This window comes from Chamaea fasciata, unplaced genomic scaffold (genome assembly GCF_029207755.1).
Source record: "Chamaea fasciata isolate MVZ Bird 193981 ecotype frontalis unplaced genomic scaffold, bChaFas1.0.hap1 SCAF_27, whole genome shotgun sequence".
Taxonomy (NCBI): domain Eukaryota; kingdom Metazoa; phylum Chordata; class Aves; order Passeriformes; family Sylviidae; genus Chamaea; species Chamaea fasciata.
In genome coordinates this window covers 4,378,529-4,397,081 of record NW_027094112.1, presented here as the reverse complement: position 1 = coordinate 4,397,081, position 18,553 = coordinate 4,378,529, and the positions used below count along the sequence as shown (strand labels likewise).

Here is an 18,553-nt window from a genome sequence, read left to right as displayed (position 1 = left end):
TCGGGGTTTTTTTGGTTGAGAGGGAACAGCACCGTCAGAGCTGCAGCTTTTGGGGGAAGAGTGGGAAATTCGGGATTTGGGGGGAATTTCATCCCAAATTTGAGGGTTCTGCGGTGGTTTAGGAGTGGCTCGCCCCGAATTTGGGGGGTTTAGGGAGGTTTTGAGGACATTTTAACCCCAAATTTGGGGGTTTAGGGAAGTATCAGAGAGTTTCACCCCAAATTTGGGGATTTGGGGAGTTTTCACGGAGTTTCATCCCAAATTTGGGGGCGTTTGTGTTATTTGGGGGGGATTTTATCCCAAATTTGGGGGGTTTGGGGACATTTTAACCCCAAATTCGGGAGTCTGGGGAGGTTTTGGGGCATTTCACCCCAAATTTGGGGGTTTGGGGAGGTTTTGGGGCGTTTCATCCCGAATTTGGGGGTTTTGGGGACATTTTCACCCCGGTTTTGGGGGTTTGGGGAGGTTTTGGGGCGTTTCATCCCGGATTTGGGGGTTTTGGGGACATTTTCACCCCGGTTTTGGGGGATTGCGGAGGTTTTGGGGCGTTTCATCCTGAATTTGGGGGTTTTGGGGACATTTCCACCCCAGTGTTGGGGTTTTGGGGAGGTTTTGGGGCGTTTCATCCCGAATTTGGGGGTTTTGGGGACATTTTCATCCCAGTTTTGGGGAGGTTTTGGGGCGTTTCATCCCGAATTTGGGGGTTTTGGGGACATTTTCACCCCGGTTTTGGGGTTTTGGGGAGGTTTTGGGGCGTTTCATCCCGGATTTGGGGGTTTTGGGGACATTTCCACCCCGGTTTTGGGGTTTTGGGGAGGTTTTGGGGCGTTTCATCCCGGATTTGGGGGTTTTGGGGACATTTCCACCCCGGTTTTGGGGGTTTGGGGAGGTTTTGGGGCGTTTCATCCCGGATTTGGGGGTTTTGGGGACATTTCCACCCCGGTTTTGGGGTTTTGGGGAGGTTTTGGGGCGTTTCATCCCGGATTTGGGGGTTTTGGGGACATTTTCGCCCCGGTTTTGGGGCTGTTGCCGGAGGGGGAGATGCCTGTGCCGCGGCAGGTTTTGGGGATGACGATTTTGGGGTGCTCAGCCTGGCAGAACTGAGACCCCCGCGATCCCAAATCCTTCTCGCCGAGCTGCCGGATTCGCCCATCGCGAGGTTCCTCCCGCGGGGATGAGGATGGGAAATTCCAGAGGATGGGAAATTCCTGACATTCCCGAGGAGTCTGCGCAGCCTCCCCCCATCCCCCGGGGCTCCCTTTGATGCCGCTGCTGCTTTAACCCTTCCCAGCCCCAATCCGGAAAAATTCCCCGAATCCTTTTGTTCTTCCCCTTTTTCCTTTCCCTCAAATCCCAGGGAATTTAAAGGATTTTTTTTTTCCCCCCCAGGGAGGGGATGTGGAGGGAGAAAAGGGGAAAAACTCCAGGATTTGGATTTTTGGGGGTCGGTCTTTTCTCAGCTGCTCCGGGGGGTATCCCAGCAAACCAAAAACTCCAGGATATCCCTGGGAGGCGCCCGAATTCCCCAATTCTGCTGGAGCTGGAGTGGAGAAATCGCGTCCTAGGAAAAGGGGGGTTGGAAAAGCGACGTTTATCCTGGCGGGAAGAATCTGCTTCTCCAAACGTGCCCCGGCACAGGCTCCTCTCTGTTCCAGCCGTGGCCTCCTGCCAAATTCCTGAGTTTTCTTTTCTTCCCCGGAGCACGAGGAGGAGGAAGAGGGCTGGGCCTTCCTCCAGCCCTGACATTCCCATAAATCCGGGAGGTTTGGGGTGGGAATTGTTGGTGGCAGATGGGGACAGTCCCCACTCCATCCCCGTCCCCTCCTTGGCTCCAGCTGGGAGGGACTGGGATTCAGGGCTGGGATTTGACCTAAAAGTGGAGGAAGGGCAAAAATCCAGGGAAGTCTGAGACTTCTCCCAATGAAAGGTGGGGAAAATCGGGATAAAAGAGCCGGACGCGGTTGGAGTCCCGCGCTCCAGCTGCTCCCAGACACGTTCTGTGGAGGATGTGGGATTGGGGTTCCTTCCCTGCCGGATCACAGGGATCTGCTTTCCCTGGATTTGGGATTGGGGTTCCTTCCCTGCTGGATCACAGGGATCTGCTTTCCCTGGATTTGGGATTGGGGTTGTTTCCAGGCTGGATCACAGGGATCTGCTTTCCCTGGATTTGGGATTGGGGTTCCTTCCCTGCCGGGTCACAGGGATCTGCTTTCCCTGGATTTGGGATTGGGGTTGTTTCCAGGCTGGATCACAGGGATCTGCTTTCCCTGGACTTGGGATTGGGGTTCCTTCCCTGCCGGATCACAGGGATCTGCTTTCCCTGGATTTGGGATTAGGGTTCCTTCCCTGCTGGGTCACAGGGATCTGCTTTCCCTGGATTTTGGGATTGGGGTTCCTTCCCTGCTGGGTCACAGGGATCTGCTTTCCCTGGATTTTGGGATTGGGGTTGTTTCCAGGCTGGATCACAGGGATCCAAACCCTTCCCTGTGGGATCTCTGTGGGATCCAAACCCCTCCCTGCCCGCTGCACCATTCCCGGTGGGATCTCCGTGGATCTGGGGCGGCTCTGGGCGCTGCCCAAGGCCCGCGTTTGTTTCTGAAGCTCACACAGGCAGGATGTGACCTCGGAGCCTCCTGGCAGAGCGCAGCCCAACTGCTTCCTTTGTTTAACCCTTCCCTGCCCCATCTTTCCCGGATTTTTTTTTCCCCAAAATCCCTGACTGTCGCCCCTGGGAGCTGCAGGGACACAGGGAACGTTTGCGCCCAGGAAAGGAAGGATTTCCTTTCAGGAAAGGGAATGCAGTCTTGTGTTTTCAGTGAGGATTAATTGGCCAGGCTTCGGTCGCTTTCCCTGCGCTTCTTGTCATCCCACTCACTTCTCTTGGTTCAGGATTTCTCCTGTTTTTATCTTCAGGATTTCATTTCTGTAGTTCGTTTTTTTTTTCCTCTCACTTTCTTTACATTTCTTCCCTGATTCAGGATTTCTCCTTTTTTTTTACCTTTCGGATTTTATTTCTTTAGTTTCTTCTCCTCTCATTTTCTTTGCATTTCTTCCCTGATTCCGAATTTCTCCCTTTTTTTTTATCTTTAAGATTTTCATTTCTGCAGTTTCTTCTCTCACTTCCTTTACGCTTCCTCCCCGATTTCCTGATTTTATTGGAGTCGTTCTGGCAAGTTTTGGGTCCTTTTTGCCGCCCCTCGTTTCATCCCAGTCCCTTTGGTTGCAATTTCCAAATCCTGGTTCGGTTTTTTTTTTTTTCCCCAGCTGCGCTGTTTTTGCTCACGTCTCCTTCCCCAGAGCCTTCGTTAGACTTCGATTTCAAGATTCCATCCCCTCTCCAGATGGATCAGGCTGCCAAATCCCCTGGGTTTAAATCCTCGACATAAGCAACACTTGGGGCTCCAAGAGGTTTTCCCAAACGCCGGCGGCTCTCGCATCATCCCTGGGGGGTTTTTTTGGCCTTTCTGGGGGGTCACGGTTGGGCTTGGGTCGTGCTGGGGCTCCCGGAGTTCCCAAATCCCGTCGGTTGTCTCTGGGGAGCAGCTGGGCCCTGCCAGGCTCTGCTCCCGGGAGGGTTTTTGGATGCTCTTCCCGAATTTATCCTCCTTTCCAGCCTGGGAAAAGCTCCAGAGGCAGCAGCTTGGGGTGGGAGGTTTTTTGGGGGAAATGCTGCTTTTAGGATTAGGATGGGATGTGAGTATTTGGGGATTCACCTCACTCTGGAATTGGGGATCACTCCAAACCCCTCTCCAGCTGTGGGAAGGTGGGAAACGTGAATCCCATGGGAAATGTGGATCCCATGGAAACCACGCCGCTGCTGTGGGAGGGAGGGTCTGGATTTGCTTCCCTCCATCCCTGTGGAAATCTCCTCCTGGGGACGTGCAGGGATTGCCGCCGTTCCCCCAAACAAACCCTTGACCCCGCGGGGATCCGGATCCTTGTCCCGGTGGGGGAATCCCGGCGGGATCAGCTCTGATCCAGCCGGGAATTGGGATCCTTATCCCGGTGGGGAGAATCCCGGCGGGATCAGAGCTCTAATCCAGCCGGGAATTGCCGAGCTCAGCCCTCCCCTAATGCCGCAGCCAGACGGGGCCGTGGCCGGGGGAGGCTCCTGACCTGATTCTGCAGCGGCACAAAAGCCTCGTCTGGAGCTCCCGGGAATCGTGTGTCACCACCACACCCCCGGGAATCCTGTGTGTCCCCGGGAATCCAGGGGTCCCTGCCCAGCCGGGGGTCTGGGGCGTGTTTGGGGTCCCCTGCCTGTTCTGTGGGATCCCGGAATGTCCTGAGTTGGAAGGGACCCCCGAGGATCGTGAGGCCGAGGCCGGACGCCCCAAAGGGTCGGGTTGTTTTGGTGCGGTGTCTGGACGTTCCTGGAGCTCCGGGAGCCTCAGGGATCGTCGATCCGGCCCCAAACACCCCAAAATCCCAGCGTGTCCCTGAGAGCTCTGGGCTTCCCTAGGGGAGTTCTGGGGTCTCCCAAAATCCCAGGAATGGTTTGGGTTGGTTTTTCTCACAGGAGCTGGGAATGCTCTGGCATTCCCAGAGAGAATTTGTGATTTGGGATCTCCCAGAATCCCAGGAAAGGTTTGGGTTGGTTCTCCTCAGGAGCTGGGAATGCTCTGGCATTCCCAGGGGGAATTTGTGATTTGGGATCTCCCAGAATCCCAGGAAAGGTTTGGGTTGGTTCTCCTCAGGAGCTGGGAATGCTCTGGCATTCCCAGGGGGAATTTGTGATTTGGGATCTCCCAGAATCCCAGGAATGGTTTGGGTTGGCTCTCCTCAGGAGCTGGGAATGCTCTGGCATTCCCAGGGGGAATTCACGTGGCGATCCCCAAAAAGCCATCGAGACCCGCGTGTCCTCCGCAGTTCTGTCCCCGGGGGGCCCAGCCCTGTCACCTGCGGGGAGGGGACACGGGGATGGCTTCGCCAGGGAAGTTATCCCCGTGTTTGTGGGGATTTGGGAGCGGAACAGCGCCGGGCGTGGTCACCGTGAGCGGGACGGAGACAGCGCTGTCCCTGCGTCCCCTGCACGGGGATTTCCCGCGGTGGGGTTGGAGGATTCCCTTTGGGAATTCTGCGTTGAGGCTGTGACAGAGGAGCCCGCGAGCCCTTTCCCAAAGGCGTTTTCCCCCTCTGCCATCCGTGCCGGCCCACGGGCGCCATCTGCTCCGGGCTCCGCTTTCCTCCCGGGGCTTTTCCTGGGAATGGTGGGGCGGGCAGGGCTCTGCCTCCACGGCAGCCAGGCTGGAAAGGCTCCAGGCAGAGCTGGGGGGGCGCAGGGCCCGGGGGGGAAGCTGAGAGACCCCAAACCCAGCAGCCCCTTTGGGGTCAGGGCTGGGGGTTGAGCGCTCCCTGTTATTATCCGAGGGATCCATCCATGCTCTGAGGTGGGAATGGCCCCGGGGAGTGTGGCCAGGGCTGGCTGCAGCCTCCAGCTGCAGCGCTGGGTGTTTCCTTGCTCCCACAACTCTCCCGGAGTCTCTTCCCGAGCTCCTGACCCCGTTCCTGCGAGTCGTCCCCGTTTAGTGCCGGGATCGGGACGTTCCGCAGCCCCAGGAAACGCCAGCCTGAGGCTGCCGGGGCCGAAGCCTGGCTCAGGGACCCTGGGAGCCCGCAGAGCTGGGGCAGAGGCACTGGGAGCAGAGCCAGCAGCTTTTCCTGGGATAACGGGGCCCTGGGGGCTGTCTGGGGACGGGGAAAGGTCTGTCCTGAAATCCTGCACGGCCCTGGAGTGGCTTTTTCCCCCAGGGAAAGCGCTGCTGTTGTTGTGGTGGGATAAATGTGACACGGGGGGAGAGTGCCCGGGGAGAAATCCCGTTGTCTGGGCAATGCCCCGTGGCAGCTGCCAGCCCCTCTGTGCCCGTGTCCCCGGCTCTGGCTCCTCCGGAGCGGGACAAAGCCCCTGGAATGTTCACAGCACTGGGATGTGGCACGGCCGTGCTGGTTGGGCTGGGGGATCCTGGGGGGGCTTTTCCAGCCTGAATGATTCCATGGTTCCATGGCTCCAGGAGTCCGTGGTTCCATTATTGCATGACTCCGTGGTTCCGTGACTCCATGGCTCCAGGACTCCATGGTTCAGTCATTCCATGGATTCATGGTTCTGTGATCCCAGGATTTCATGGTTCTGTGGTTCCACGGTTCCATGTTTCCATGATTCCGTAGTTCCAGGAGTCCGTGTTTCCATTATTGCATGACTCCGTGGTTCCGTGACTCCATGGCTCCAGGACTCCATGGTTCAGTCATTCCATGGATTCATGGTTCTGTGATCCCAGGATTTCATGGTTCTGTGGTTCCACGGTTCCATGTTTCCATGATTCCGTAGTTCCATGACTCCATGGTTCCAGGATTCCATGGTTCCACGTCTCCATGGTTCCATCATTCCGTCGTTCCATGGTTCTGTGGTTCAATTATTACATGGCTCCATTGGTTCCATGACTCCATGGTTCCACGGTTCCATGATGTCCACAATTCCAGGATTCCACGGTTCTGTGGTTCCATGACTCCGTGGTTCCACGGTTCCATCATTCCGTGGTTCCACGGTTCAATCATTCCATGACTCCATGGTTCTGTGGTTCCATGACTCCGTGGTTCCACGGTTCAATCACTCCATGATTCCATGTCTCCACGGTTCCATCATTCCGTGGTTCAATGATTCCATGACTCGGTGGTTCCACAGTTCAATCATTCCGTGGTTCTGTGGTTCCATCATTCCATGTCTCCACGGTTCCATCATTCCGTGGTTCAGTGATTCCATGACTTCGTGGTTCCACGGTTCCATCATTCCATGGTTCCACGGTTCCATCATTCCATGACTCCATGGTTCTGTGGTTCCATAATGTCCTCAATTCCAAGATTCCACGGTACCATGGTTCTGTGGTTCCATGAGTCCGTAGTTCCACGATTCAATCACTCCATCATTCCATGTCTCCACGGTTCCATCATCCCGTGGTTCAGTGATTCCATGACTCGGTGGTTCCACGGTTCAATCACTCCATGATTCCATGTCTCCACGGTTCCATCATTCCTTGTCTCCACGGTTCCATCATCCCGTGGTTCAGTGATTCCATGACTCGGTGGTTCCACGGTTCAATCACTCCATGATTCCATGTCTCCACGGTTCCATCATTCCGTGGTTCCACGGTTCAATCATTCCGTGGTTCTGTGGTTCCATCATTCCGTGGTTCCACGGTTCCATCATCCCGTGGTTCCGTGGTTCCATGACTCCGTGGTTCTGTGGTTCCATCATTCCGTGGTTCCACGGTTCCATCATCCCGTGGTTCAGTGATTCCATGACTCGGTGGCTCTGCCCGGAGCCCCGGGCGGGACGGGGACACGGGGCCGGTGACGGCGGCGTTAACGGTTAACCCTTCCCTCGGCAGACACTACCCGAAGCAATCCTTCACCATGGTGGCGGACACGCCCGAGAACCTGCGCCTAAAGCAGCAGAGCGAGCTCCAGAGCCAGGTGAGCCCCGGCGATTCCCGAATTCCCGCGGGAAAAGCCCACGCAGACCTTTCCCGTGGCCTCTTTCTCTCCGAGGGTTCCCTTTCTTTGGGAGTTCTCTGCATGTGTCACCCGTGGAGATTCCTGAATTAACCAGATTCCATGGAATGGGATATGACACAGGAGGTTTGGGATGCCGGAGGTTGTTTGGGATGCCGGAGGTTTGGGATACAGGAGAGGGCGGCTGCAGCCATGACAATTCCACGTTTTCCCGGGATCTGCCTCTGTGGGAGGCCGCGCTCTGAGCCCTGCTGACGCGTGCTCCGCGCTCGCTGTGCCGGAACAAATCCGCATCCAGAGGCGATCCTGGCCGGAGCCAGCAGAGCTCGGGATGTGACTGCTGCCCTGGGAGCCCACTGAATTCCCGTTTTTCCTTGGAAAAGGGGCAGTAGGACAGCCTGGGGAGCTGTCAGCAAGGCTTGGTGGCCCTCCTGGGCAGGGCGAGGGCAGCCCCGGGTTTTCCGGGCTGCTTCCACTCGGATTTTTGGGATCGGTGTCGGATTATTTTCGGGATCAGATCCCTCCCTGCCGTGCTCTGAAGGATGCCGTGACCTTCCTCCTCCTCCTCCTCCTCCCATTAGCCTGAGAGTCCCAGGAGCTGGAGAGCTGGTTGATTCCTTGGGAATGCATCCAGGAGGAGGAGGAGGAGGAGGGGGAGCCTCACCTGCGGCAGAGCCGGCAGGGCCAGGGCCACTGTGGTGTCCCCCGGGCTCGGCCGGTGTCCCCAGGGCTCGGCCGGTGTCCCCGGGGCTCGGCCGGTGTCCCCAGAGCTCGGCCGGTGTCCCCGGGGCTCGGTCAGTGTCCCCAGGGCTCGGTCAGTGTCCCCAGGGCTCGGCCGGTGTCCCCAGGGCTCAGCCGGTGTCCCCGGGGCTCGGCCGGTGTCCCCAGGGCTCGGCCGGTGTCCCCAGGGCTCGGCCGGTGTCCCCGGGGCTCGGCCGGTGTCCCCAGAGCTCGGCCGGTGTCCCCAGGGCTCGGTCGGTGTCCCCGGGGCTCGGCCGGTGTCCCCAGAGCTCGGCCGGTGTCCCCAGGGCTCGGTCAGTGTCCCCGGGGCTCGGCCGGTGTCCCCGGGGCTCGGCCGGTGTCCCCGGGGCTCGGCCGGTGTCCCCAGGGCTCGGCCGGTGTCCCCGGGGCTCGGCCGGTGTCCCCAGAGCTCGGCCGGTGTCCCCGGGGCTCGGCCGGTGTCCCCGGGGCTCGGTCAGTGTCCCCAGGGCTCGGCCGGTGTCCCCAGAGCTCGGCCGGTGTCCCCAGGGCTCGGTCGGTGTCCCCGGGGCTCGGCCGGTGTCCCCAGAGCTCGGCCGGTGTCCCCAGAGCTCGGTCGGTGTCCCCGGGGCTCGGCCGGTGTCCCCGGGGCTCGGCCGGTGTCCCCAGGGCTCGGCCGGTGTCCCCAGAGCTCGGTCGGTGTCCCCAGGGCTCGGCCCGTGTCCCCAGAGCTCGGCCGGTGTCCCCAGAGCTCGGCCGGTGTCCCCGGGGCTCGGCCGGTGTCCCCGGGGCTCGGCCGGTGTCCCCAGGGCTCGGCCCGTGTCCCCAGAGCTCGGCCGGTGTCCCCGGGGCTCGGCCGGTGTCCCCAGAGCTCGGTCGGTGTCCCCAGGGCTCGGCCGGTGTCCCCGGGGCTCGGCCGGTGTCCCCGGGGCTCGGCCGGTGTCCCCAGAGCTCGGTCAGTGTCCCCGGGGCTCGGTCGGTGTCCCCGGGGCTCGGTCGGTGTCCCCAGGGCTCGGTCGGTGTCCCCAGAGCTCGGCCGGTGTCCCCAGAGCTCGGCCGGTGTCCCCGGGGCTCGGCCGGTGTCCCCGGGGCTCGGCCGGTGTCCCCAGAGCTCGGCCGGTGTCCCCGGGGCTCGGTCGGTGTCCCCGGGGCTCGGTCGGTGTCCCCAGAGCTCGGCCGGTGTCCCCGGGGCTCGGTCGGTGTCCCCAGGGCTCGGTCGGTGTCCCCAGAGCTCGGCCGGTGTCCCCGGGGCTCGGCCGGTGTCCCCAGGGCTCGGCCGGTGTCCCCAGGGCTCAGACTTCCCCCCCGCCCTTCCCCCTGGTCGTGGCTCAGCAGATCCCTGGCTCAGGCTCAGAGCCGAGCCCCGCCTGGGTCTGGATTTGTGTCTGTGCAGGGATGACAGGGACACGGGGATGACAGGGATGGCAGGGCCACGGGGACACCGTGCCTTTTCCATGGCAACCGCGGGGATGCTGCTGCTCCTGCGCCGGAGTCTCCAGGCTTCTCCCGGTCGTTGTTTGTCTCCAGGCTTCTCCCGGTCGTTGTTTGTTCGAGTGGAGCCGGGGGAGGGATCGGGGCTCTCCCGAGGCCGGCGGGGATTCCCAGCCCCGCAGGGACTTTGGGGCTCTTCGGGGACTCAGTTTCCACGAGTTGGTCACCGGAGCTCAGCCCTGTCCCCTGTCCCGTCTGTCCCAGCCGTGCCCAGCTCCCGGCGCCTCCCGGGCTTTGGGGGATGGAGCTGGGAATGCTCGGGGGTGGGAAAGCCTCCTGCAGGTCAGGGCAGGGGCTCCTCGGGGCCGGATTCCCAGCAGGATGAGCTGCAGGATTCCCAGGGGGGATTTCTGTGAGCGCCTTTGGGTGATGGGAGAGACCCTGCGGAGGGGCTGGGGAGGGGTGGGATACAGGAGGTTTGGGATGCAGGAGAGGGGGGATAAAGGTTTGGGATGCAGGAGAGGGGGGATAAAGGTTTGGGATGCAGGAGAGGGGGGCTGCAGCTGGCACGGAGGTGCCAGAGCCCATCCAGGTGGAAGCTGCCAGTCGGGATCCCCCACAGCCCGGGGTGGGTGGATCCCAAACACGCTCCAGATCCAGATCAGGATCTCAATCCCTGTCTCCCTTTGTTCTGCCTGCCAAGGGAGGCTCCCGTGGTTCGTGGTTCTTGGAGCAGCTGCTGCTCTGGTTTATGGACAACCCCTCTGCGGGTGGGCTGGGTGACGGGGATCGGGGCTGGGTGACAGGGACAGGGTGCTGGACACCCACAGGGATGGGATGACAATAATGGGATGGCGTTATTGTCATCGCTGCAGGGTGACAGGGATGGGACACGGGCCCCTGCAGGGCCAGGGTGACAGGGCCAGGCCAAACCGCAGCACTTCCGTGTCCCTCCCCGTCCCCTCTATTTGTGTCCCCGAGGAGACGCCTCCCATCCCGCTCCCGGGAAGCTGCTGGATAATGATGTCCCGGGACGGCCAAAAGTGTCCCCAAAGTGCCACCTGGGTGCCCGCAGGCTGCCGTCCCAGCCCACGCGTGGCAGGGAAATTGCAGGTTCTCATCCCGGGGCTCCTTTCCCGAGCCTTTCCCGGCGGGAATTCGGGCGCGGCCCTTCCTGCCCGGGGGCGGGGGGGGGGGGTGGTGGCAGCTGCCACTCGTGTCCCTGCTGTGCCACCTCCTCTGTGTCCCCTCGGTGCTGGTGACAGCGCGGGGGAGGGGTTGACGTGCTGGGCCGTGATGTGTGGAGGGTTTTCCCGGCTCCCTTTGGATGCACACGGAGGGAGCGGCTCCCCCGGGAAAATGAACTGTGGGGCTCGTTTTGATTTATTCAATCATCATCATCGTCATCATCATCATGGGGATGGTGCCGGTGGTTTGGTAGGGCTGAATTCCCGTGTCCTGAAGGCCAGCAGGGTGGAAAACCAAGGGAGATATGGAGCAGGCTGGGATTTAGGGGTGAAAAATTCGGGATTTATCCGAGGATCTGCCCTCCCCTGGGATCGGCTCAGCGATTCCTTGTCTTTCCAGCCTGGAATTGTCCCAGCTCAGCAGCTCTGTGTGCTGCCCTGTCCCCTCCCCTGAGCATCCCACCCTCCAGAGGGAAATCTCCCTCCTGGAAAACGCCGGGATGGAGGAGAACCCACAGCCCCGGCACGGGGCAGACTGGGACTCAGCAGCCCGTCCCGGTGTCACCAGCTCAGTGTCACCGCCCCCGAGGTGGCTGCAGGTCCCTGAATCCGTGGGGATTGGGAACGGTGCCCCACAGGGGACGGAAATCACACCCCGGGGCCCTTCCCGCCCCAGAGGAACGGGAGCGGCGGGCTCGGGGAGTGCTTTGGGGCTTGGAGATCCTGGAAAGAAAAACCTTTTTGCCGTCACTGGGGATGCTCAGGGGTGTTCAGGGAGGATCTGGGATGCGCAGGGATGGGCAGGGATGCTCAGGAATGTTCAGGGATGGACAGGGATGCTCAGAGGTTTTTCAGGGATGCTCAGAGGTTTTCAGGGATGCTCAGAGGTTTCTCAGGTGTGCTCAGAGGTTTTTCAGGTGTGCTCAGAGGTTTTTCAGGGATGCTCTGGGATGCTCAGAGGTTTTCAGGGATGCTCTGGGATGCTCAGAGGTTTTTCAGGGATGCTCAGAGGTTTTCAGGGATGCTCTGGGATGCTCAGAGGTTTCTCAGGTGTGCTCAGAGGTTTTTCAGGGATGCTCAGAGGTTTTCAGGGATGCTCAGAGGTTTTCAGGGATGCTCAGAGGTTTTTCAGGGATGCTCAGAGGTTTTTCAGGGATGCTCAGAGGTTTCTCAGGGTGCTCTGGGGTTCCTCCTGAGCGCCGCAGGAGCCCTGGCAGCAGCTGCTGTCCCCGGGGAGGCCGTGGGTCGCAGTCAGGAGCTGCTGCTCTGCTCTGCCCCTGTCCCCAACCCCGTTTCCTGCCCCAGATCCGCTACAAGGAGGAGTTTGAGAAGAACAAGGGCAAGGGTTTCAGCGTGGTGGCCGACACCCCCGAGCTGCAGAGGATCAAGAAGACTCAGGATCAGATCAGCAACGTGAGTGGCTCCTCGTCCCTGCTGGGCCATGGACACTGCTGTGACACTGCTGTGACATTGCTGTGACATTGCTGTCACCTCCCCGGGGCTGGGCTGGGCGGGGAGGGCGCAGCTGCCGACAGATGGCCTGGAAACACAAATCCCTGGAATCCTGGCCTGGAATCACGAATTCCCGAAGTCACAAATGCCCAGAATCACAAATCCCTGGAATGGCAAATTCCTGGAATCACAAATCCCCGAAGTCACAAATGCCTAGAATCCTGGGCTGGAATCACGAATCCCTGGAGTCACGAATTCCCAGAATCTTGGGCTGGAGTCACAAATTCCTGGAATGGCAAATGCCCGTAATCACAAATCCCTGGAATCCTGGGCTGGAATCATTCTCCAGCCTGACTGCCTCGGCATGTCCTGCCCCTCTCCCAGCTCCTCCCTGGTGCCACAAGGCCAGGAAGGGGTTTGGGGTGCAGGGATGGGGCTGTGGGGCCGGGAAGGGGTTTGGGGTGCAGGGATTGGGCTGTAGGGTCGGGAAGGGGTTTGGGGTGCAGGGATGGGGCTGTGGGGTCGGGAAGGGGTTTGGGGTGCAGGGACGGGGCTGTAGGGCTGGTTTGGGGTGCAGGGATGGGGCTGTAGGGTCGGGAAGGGGTTTGGGGTGCAGGGACGGGGCTGTGGGGCCGGGAAGGGGTTTGGGGTGCAGGGATGGGGCTGTAGGGTCGGGAAGGGGTTTGGGGTGCAGGGATGGGGCTGTGGGGTCGGGAAGGGGTTTGGGGTGCAGGGACGGGGCTGTAGGGCTGGTTTGGGGTGCAGGGATGGGGCTGTAGGGTCGGGAAGGGGTTTGGGGTGCAGGGATGGGGCTGTAGGGTCGAGAAGGGGTTTGGGGTGCAGGGATGGTGCTGTAGGGTCGGGAAGGGGTTTGGGGTGCAGGGATGGGGCTGTAGGGTCGGGAAGGGGTTTGGGGTGCAGGGATGGTGCTGTAGGGTCGGGAAGGCCCCTGTGACTCCCCCAGTCCCCTCAGGCTCCGGCAGGCGGTTCCCGTGTCTGGCTGTCACCCTGGGCTGGCCGTGACCCACTTTAGCAGGGACACAGGCACCGGGGCTGTCCCCGCCCCCGGTGTTCCCGATCCAGGGCCAGGGGCGGTGGGGTCAACCCGGCCCCAAAATCCCCTCGGTGCTTGGGGCGGGTGAGGAAATCCCCCTGGGAACAGGGCCGGGAACGGCCTGAGCCCGTCCTGGAGCTGATCCTGGGGCTGTCCCCATCCCTGTTCCCCTTCCCGGGGTTGTTTCCCATTCTTCCCATTCCCAGCGCACTCATTAACAGCAGCGTGGGGATTTGGGGACACCCCCAGATGTCCCTGAGCCCCCCAGGGTGGGGGAAGGAGCCCCCAGGATTTGCTGGGGTGTCCCACAGCGCCGAGCTGGGATGAGGGGGAGGATCCTGGGATCCAGGAGGGTTTTTAACCAGCGGCGACTCCTCTGGGCGGCCCCGGCTCCCTTTCCTACAGGAATCCTCCCGAATTCCCAATCCTGACCTCCCCTGGGGCCGGTTCCCTGTCCCGGCCCTGGGAGAAGCCGCCCCGGGCCGGGCTGTGACCTGTCCCTGCCCTGCAGATCAAGTACCACGAGGAGTTCGAGCGGAGCCGGATGGGGCCCAGCCCCGGCGAGGGCTTGGAGCCGGAGCGCCGCGCGTCCCCGGAGAGCGGCGGCTACCGGAGAGCCGAGCAGCCGCAGCTCCACCACGGCCAGCCCGGGGCCACCGGTGAGCTGCGCCGCGCCGCCCGCGCCCGGGGTGGGGTCCGCACACATCCCGGCTCATGGATCCACACACAGTTCATGGATCCACCCACATCCCGGTTCATGGATCCACCCACAGTTCATGGATCCACACACATCCCGGTTCATGGATCTACACACATCCCAGTTCATGGATTCACCTACATCCCACTTTGGGATCCACCCACATCCCAGTTCATGGATCCACCCACATCCCAGTTCATGGATTCACCCACAGTTTAGGATCCAGACAGATCCCAGTTCATGGTCCTCCTACATCTCAGTTCATGGATTCACCCACATCTCAGTCTGGAATCCAGACACATCCTGGTTCTTGGATCCACCCAGATCCCAGTTAGAGATCCACCTACATCTCAGTTCAGGGTCCACCCACATCCCAGTTCTTGACACCATTCTGTCCTCTACATCCCAGCTCGGGATCCATCATTCCCTGCCCATCCCAGTTGGGGATCCATCATTCCCTGCCCATCCCAGCTCAGGATCCATCATTCCCTGCCCATCCCAGCTCGGGATCCATCATTCCCTGCCCATCCCAGCTCAGGATCCATCATTCCCTGCCCATCCCAGCTCGGGATCCATCATTCCCTGCCCATCCCAGTTGGGGATCCATCATTCCCTGCCCATCCCAGTTGGGGATTCATCATTCCCTGCCCATCCCAGCTCACAGCTCCCTCTCCCCGCAGTTTACCAGCAGCAGCAGCAGCCGCCTCCATCCCAATCCTACGGCTACAAGGAGCCGGCGGCTCCGGCCTCCTCCCAGCGCAACGCCCCGCCTGGAGGGGGGGTGAGTACGGCCCAGCCCCCAAAATTCCCACCCCGGGCTCCCTCTGCCCCCCCAGCCCCCAAAATTCCCACCCCGGGCTCCCTCTGCCCCCCCAGCCCCCAAAATTCCCACCCCGGGCTCCCTCTGCCCCCCCAGCCCCCAAAATTCCCACCCCGGGCTCCCTCTGCCCCCCCAGCCCCCAAAATTCCCACCCCAGGCTCCCTCTGCCCCCCAGTTCCCACCCCGGGCTCCCTCTGCCCCCCAGCCCCAGGAAAAGCCCCGTGGAGGGGTTGGAGGTTTGGGTTTGGCTCTGACACCCGCCCGGATCCAGCTGCTCCGAGCTGTCCCTGGGGCTGTGACAGTGACCCCTGCGTGCCCTGTGGCCATGCCATGTCCCCCTGTGTCCCCCGGGGCTGTTCAGTGTCCCCTGGGGCTGTGACAACAGTGACCCTGGTGTTCCCTGTTGACATGCCATGCCTCCAGTGTCCCCTGGGCTGTCCCATGACCCCTGTGTCCCCTGGGGCAGTTCAGTGTCCCCAGAGCTGTGACAGTGTCCCCAGGGCAGTTCAGTGTCCCTGGGGCTGTGACAGTGCCCCTGCTGTCCCCGGAGCTGTTCAGTGTCCCCAGAGCTGTGATAGTGTCCCCCGGGGCTGTTCGGTGTCCCCAGAGCTGTGACAGTGCCCCTGGTGTCCCCCGGGGCTGTTCGGTGTCCCCAGAGCTGTGACAGTGCCCCCGGTGTCCCCCGGGGCTGTTCGGTGTCCCCAGAGCTGTGACAGTGCCCCCGGTGTCCCCGGAGCTGTGACAGCGTCCCCCCCGGTGTCCCCCCAGAAGCGTTTCCGCGCCGTCTATGACTACAACGCGGCGGACGAGGACGAGGTGTCGTTCCAGGACGGCGACACCATCATCAACGTGCAGCAGATCGACGACGGCTGGATGTACGGCACGGTGGAGCGCACGGGCGACACGGGCATGCTCCCCGCCAACTACGTGGAGGCCATCTGAGCGCCGGGGACACGCCGGGCCCGGCTGTCCCCTCCCCGGGTGTGTGTGTGTGTGTGCGTGCGTGTCCCTTGTCCCCTCCCCGCCCGCTCCGCCCTCGGAGCCGGGTCCCCTCCGAGTCCCCTCCGCGTCCGGCTCTGCCCCGCGGGGTTTTCCTGCTGCTGTCCCTCCTCCGGAGCCACCGGGATCCCAAAATTGCGAGGGAGAGGTCACGGCAGGAGAGAATTCCCGCTGTGGGGTGGGAGGGGAGAGGGGGGCTCACCCCGGGTGGGCAGCTCCCCCTGCTCCAGCCCGGGCTCATCCCGAGGGAATTGGGGTGGGTGGGGAGCTCCCCCTGCCCGGCCCGGACTCATCCCGAGGGAATTGGGGTGGGTGGGCAGCTCCCCCTGCTCCAGCCCGGGCTCATCCCGAGGGAATTGGGGTGGGTGGGGAGCTCCCCCTGCCCGGCCCGGGCTCATCCCGAGGAGCTCAGGGATGGACACGCAGCTCCCCCTGCTCCAGCCCGGGCTCCTCCCGCGGCCTCTCCCGGCTCCCCTGCTCGGCTTCCCCCCCATCCCTGCTCCCTGCAGCCCTCAAAGCAGGAAAAGGTTCCGTTCAAACCTCCGGGAAGCGCTCGCTCCTCGGCGCGCCGGGCCCCGGGCTCTGCAGGGAAGGAGCAGCCCCGGGGCTGGGCTGAACGCCTGGGGCAGGGATCAGCCCCCTGGAGCAGGGAAGGGTCCCTCTGGAGCAGGGATGAGCTTGGCAGACTGGGATGAGCCCCCCAGACTGGGATCAGCCCCCCTGGAGCAGGGATCAGCCCCCCTGGAGCAGAGATCAACCCCCCTGGAGCAGGGATCAGCCCCCCAGACTGGGATCAGCCCCCCAGACTGGGATCAGCCCCCCTGTAACTGGGATCAGCCCTCTGGAGCAGGGATCAGCCCCCCTGGAACTGGGATCAGCCCCCCTGGAACTGGGATCAGCCCCCTGGAGCAGGGATCAACCCCCCTGGAGCAGGGATCAGCCCCCTGGAGCAGGGATGAACCCCCCAGCCTGGGCTGAGCCCCGTGCAGCTCCAGCCCTCTCCAGTCCGGGGTCTGGGCTCCCCTGGGGGATCCTTTTCCTCCCTCCCAGAATTTTCCCGCTTTTCTGCTGCTGCCGCCGCCCCGGGCCCGGCCCGGGTGATTGTCCCCAGGGTCCTGTGACACCCCGAGGCGCCCGGCGCTGGTGGCAGCTCTTTGGGACCACTTTGGGATGGCGCCCTGGACCAAAAACCTCAAAAATAAAACAAAGCCCATCCCTGTCCCCTCCTCCTCCGGGAGCCCCGGGCCGGGAAAAACTGGAACTGAGCAGGGAGGGAGGAGCGGGAACCTCCGCAGGGTCCCCGAGCGGGGGGTTCCGTGTCCCCTGGGGCTGGGACAGTGTCCCCTGGGCTGTCACAGTGACCCTGCTGTCCCCTGGGGCTGGGACAGTGACCCCGGGGCTGTCACAGTGTCCGTGCCCAGCAAGACCTGGGGACAGAGGGGATGTCCCTGGGGACAGCAGGACTTGGGGACAGCGGGGGTGTCCCCGGGGACAGCAGGACTTGGGGACAGCAGGAGTGTCCCTTGGGACAGCGGGAGTGTCCCCGTGGCTGCGCTGTGGGGCTGGAACGTTCCCAGGGGTCGGCTCCACCTTTGTTATTCCCACGAGAAAAACGGGAATCAGGGACCAAAGCGGCCGCGGGGACATTCCAGGGCCCCGCTGGGGACACTTCCCGGGCAGAGAGGCGCCGCGAGAAGGGAACTGTGGCCGCGGAGGGGACAGGGTGACACCCGGAGGGGCTGTCCGGGCTGGGAATTCCAGCTGGTGCTAAAAGCAGGGAGCACAAGGGCAGCCGCCTCTCCCTGCTCAACCCTCCTCTTCATCACGTTCTTGTCTGGGAATTCGGGGGGTGGGAGGGAGAATCAATGTGAATAAAACCCCTTTTTTAACGGACCAAATAACACAGGAAATTCCCTTTTGGGATATACGGACCTTTTTTGGTTTTTTTTTTTTAATCCATTGTCCCTAAATTCTCCCCTCCCCGTTTTCCCCCCCTCTTTCACCTCCCCACCGTTGAAAACAAACCTCTTTAACTGCTTCGTTTCTGCCTTTTTCTCTCAACTTTATGCACTTTTTTGCCTTTTTTTGGTTTTTTTTTTCATAGCTGGAAAAAAATAAAGCACCTAAACCTGTATTTAAAAAAAAAAAAAATAAATGAATAAATAAATAAATAAACGAGTTTAATTTAAAAGAAAACCACAAGGAGGAAGAAGAACAATTTAAAAAAAGCTGAATAATTGCTTCTCATCACGTGTAAAAATAGACCTGGTCCGTCCCGGCTTCCTCAGTGCTGAGCTTTAGAACGCGTTTTCCCTCGGGATCCGTCGCTTGATCGGGGTTTTGTCCTTGTCTCCTCCTTCCTGGCTCGAGCACCCACCAGTTTAAAAAAAAATAAATAAATTATTTGGCCTTTTTATCAAAAAAAACCAAACCAAACCCACCACGGAATGGAACAATCCGACCAGTTTTCTTCCCGGATTGAAAATAAAAGTTTAATTTTTACCTGCTGATTGTGCTGGCTTTGATTGCAGCCACTTTTCTGGCCGGTTTTTTCCTGCTCGTTTGGGACAAGGGGAGGCTTCCAGAGCTGGAATTTCCATCTCCCCTGAGCCTGGGACACCGGGGATCCACCTGGGCTGCAGCTCCTTGGCTCATCCGCTGCTTTTGGAAATAAAAAAAAAAAGGCTTTTGGAAAACCCGGGTCTGTT

General features: G+C 61.1%; 1 protein-coding gene across 1 annotated transcript in view; it reads left to right on the top strand.

The window, feature by feature from the left end:
• The window catches only part of LASP1 (LIM and SH3 protein 1), a 29,198-nt gene extending 10,851 nt beyond the window's left edge, over positions 1 to 18,347 (top strand). Inside the window, exons 3-7 of the mRNA XM_066205340.1 lie at positions 7,383 to 7,467; positions 12,129 to 12,236; positions 13,841 to 13,988; positions 14,707 to 14,807; positions 15,615 to 18,347. Coding sequence (XP_066061437.1) covers positions 7,383 to 7,467; positions 12,129 to 12,236; positions 13,841 to 13,988; positions 14,707 to 14,807; positions 15,615 to 15,788 — 616 coding nt within the window. The 3' untranslated portion in view covers positions 15,789 to 18,347. The remainder of the gene's footprint in view (positions 1 to 7,382; positions 7,468 to 12,128; positions 12,237 to 13,840; positions 13,989 to 14,706; positions 14,808 to 15,614) is intronic.
• Positions 18,348 to 18,553: the final 206 nt, after the last annotated feature.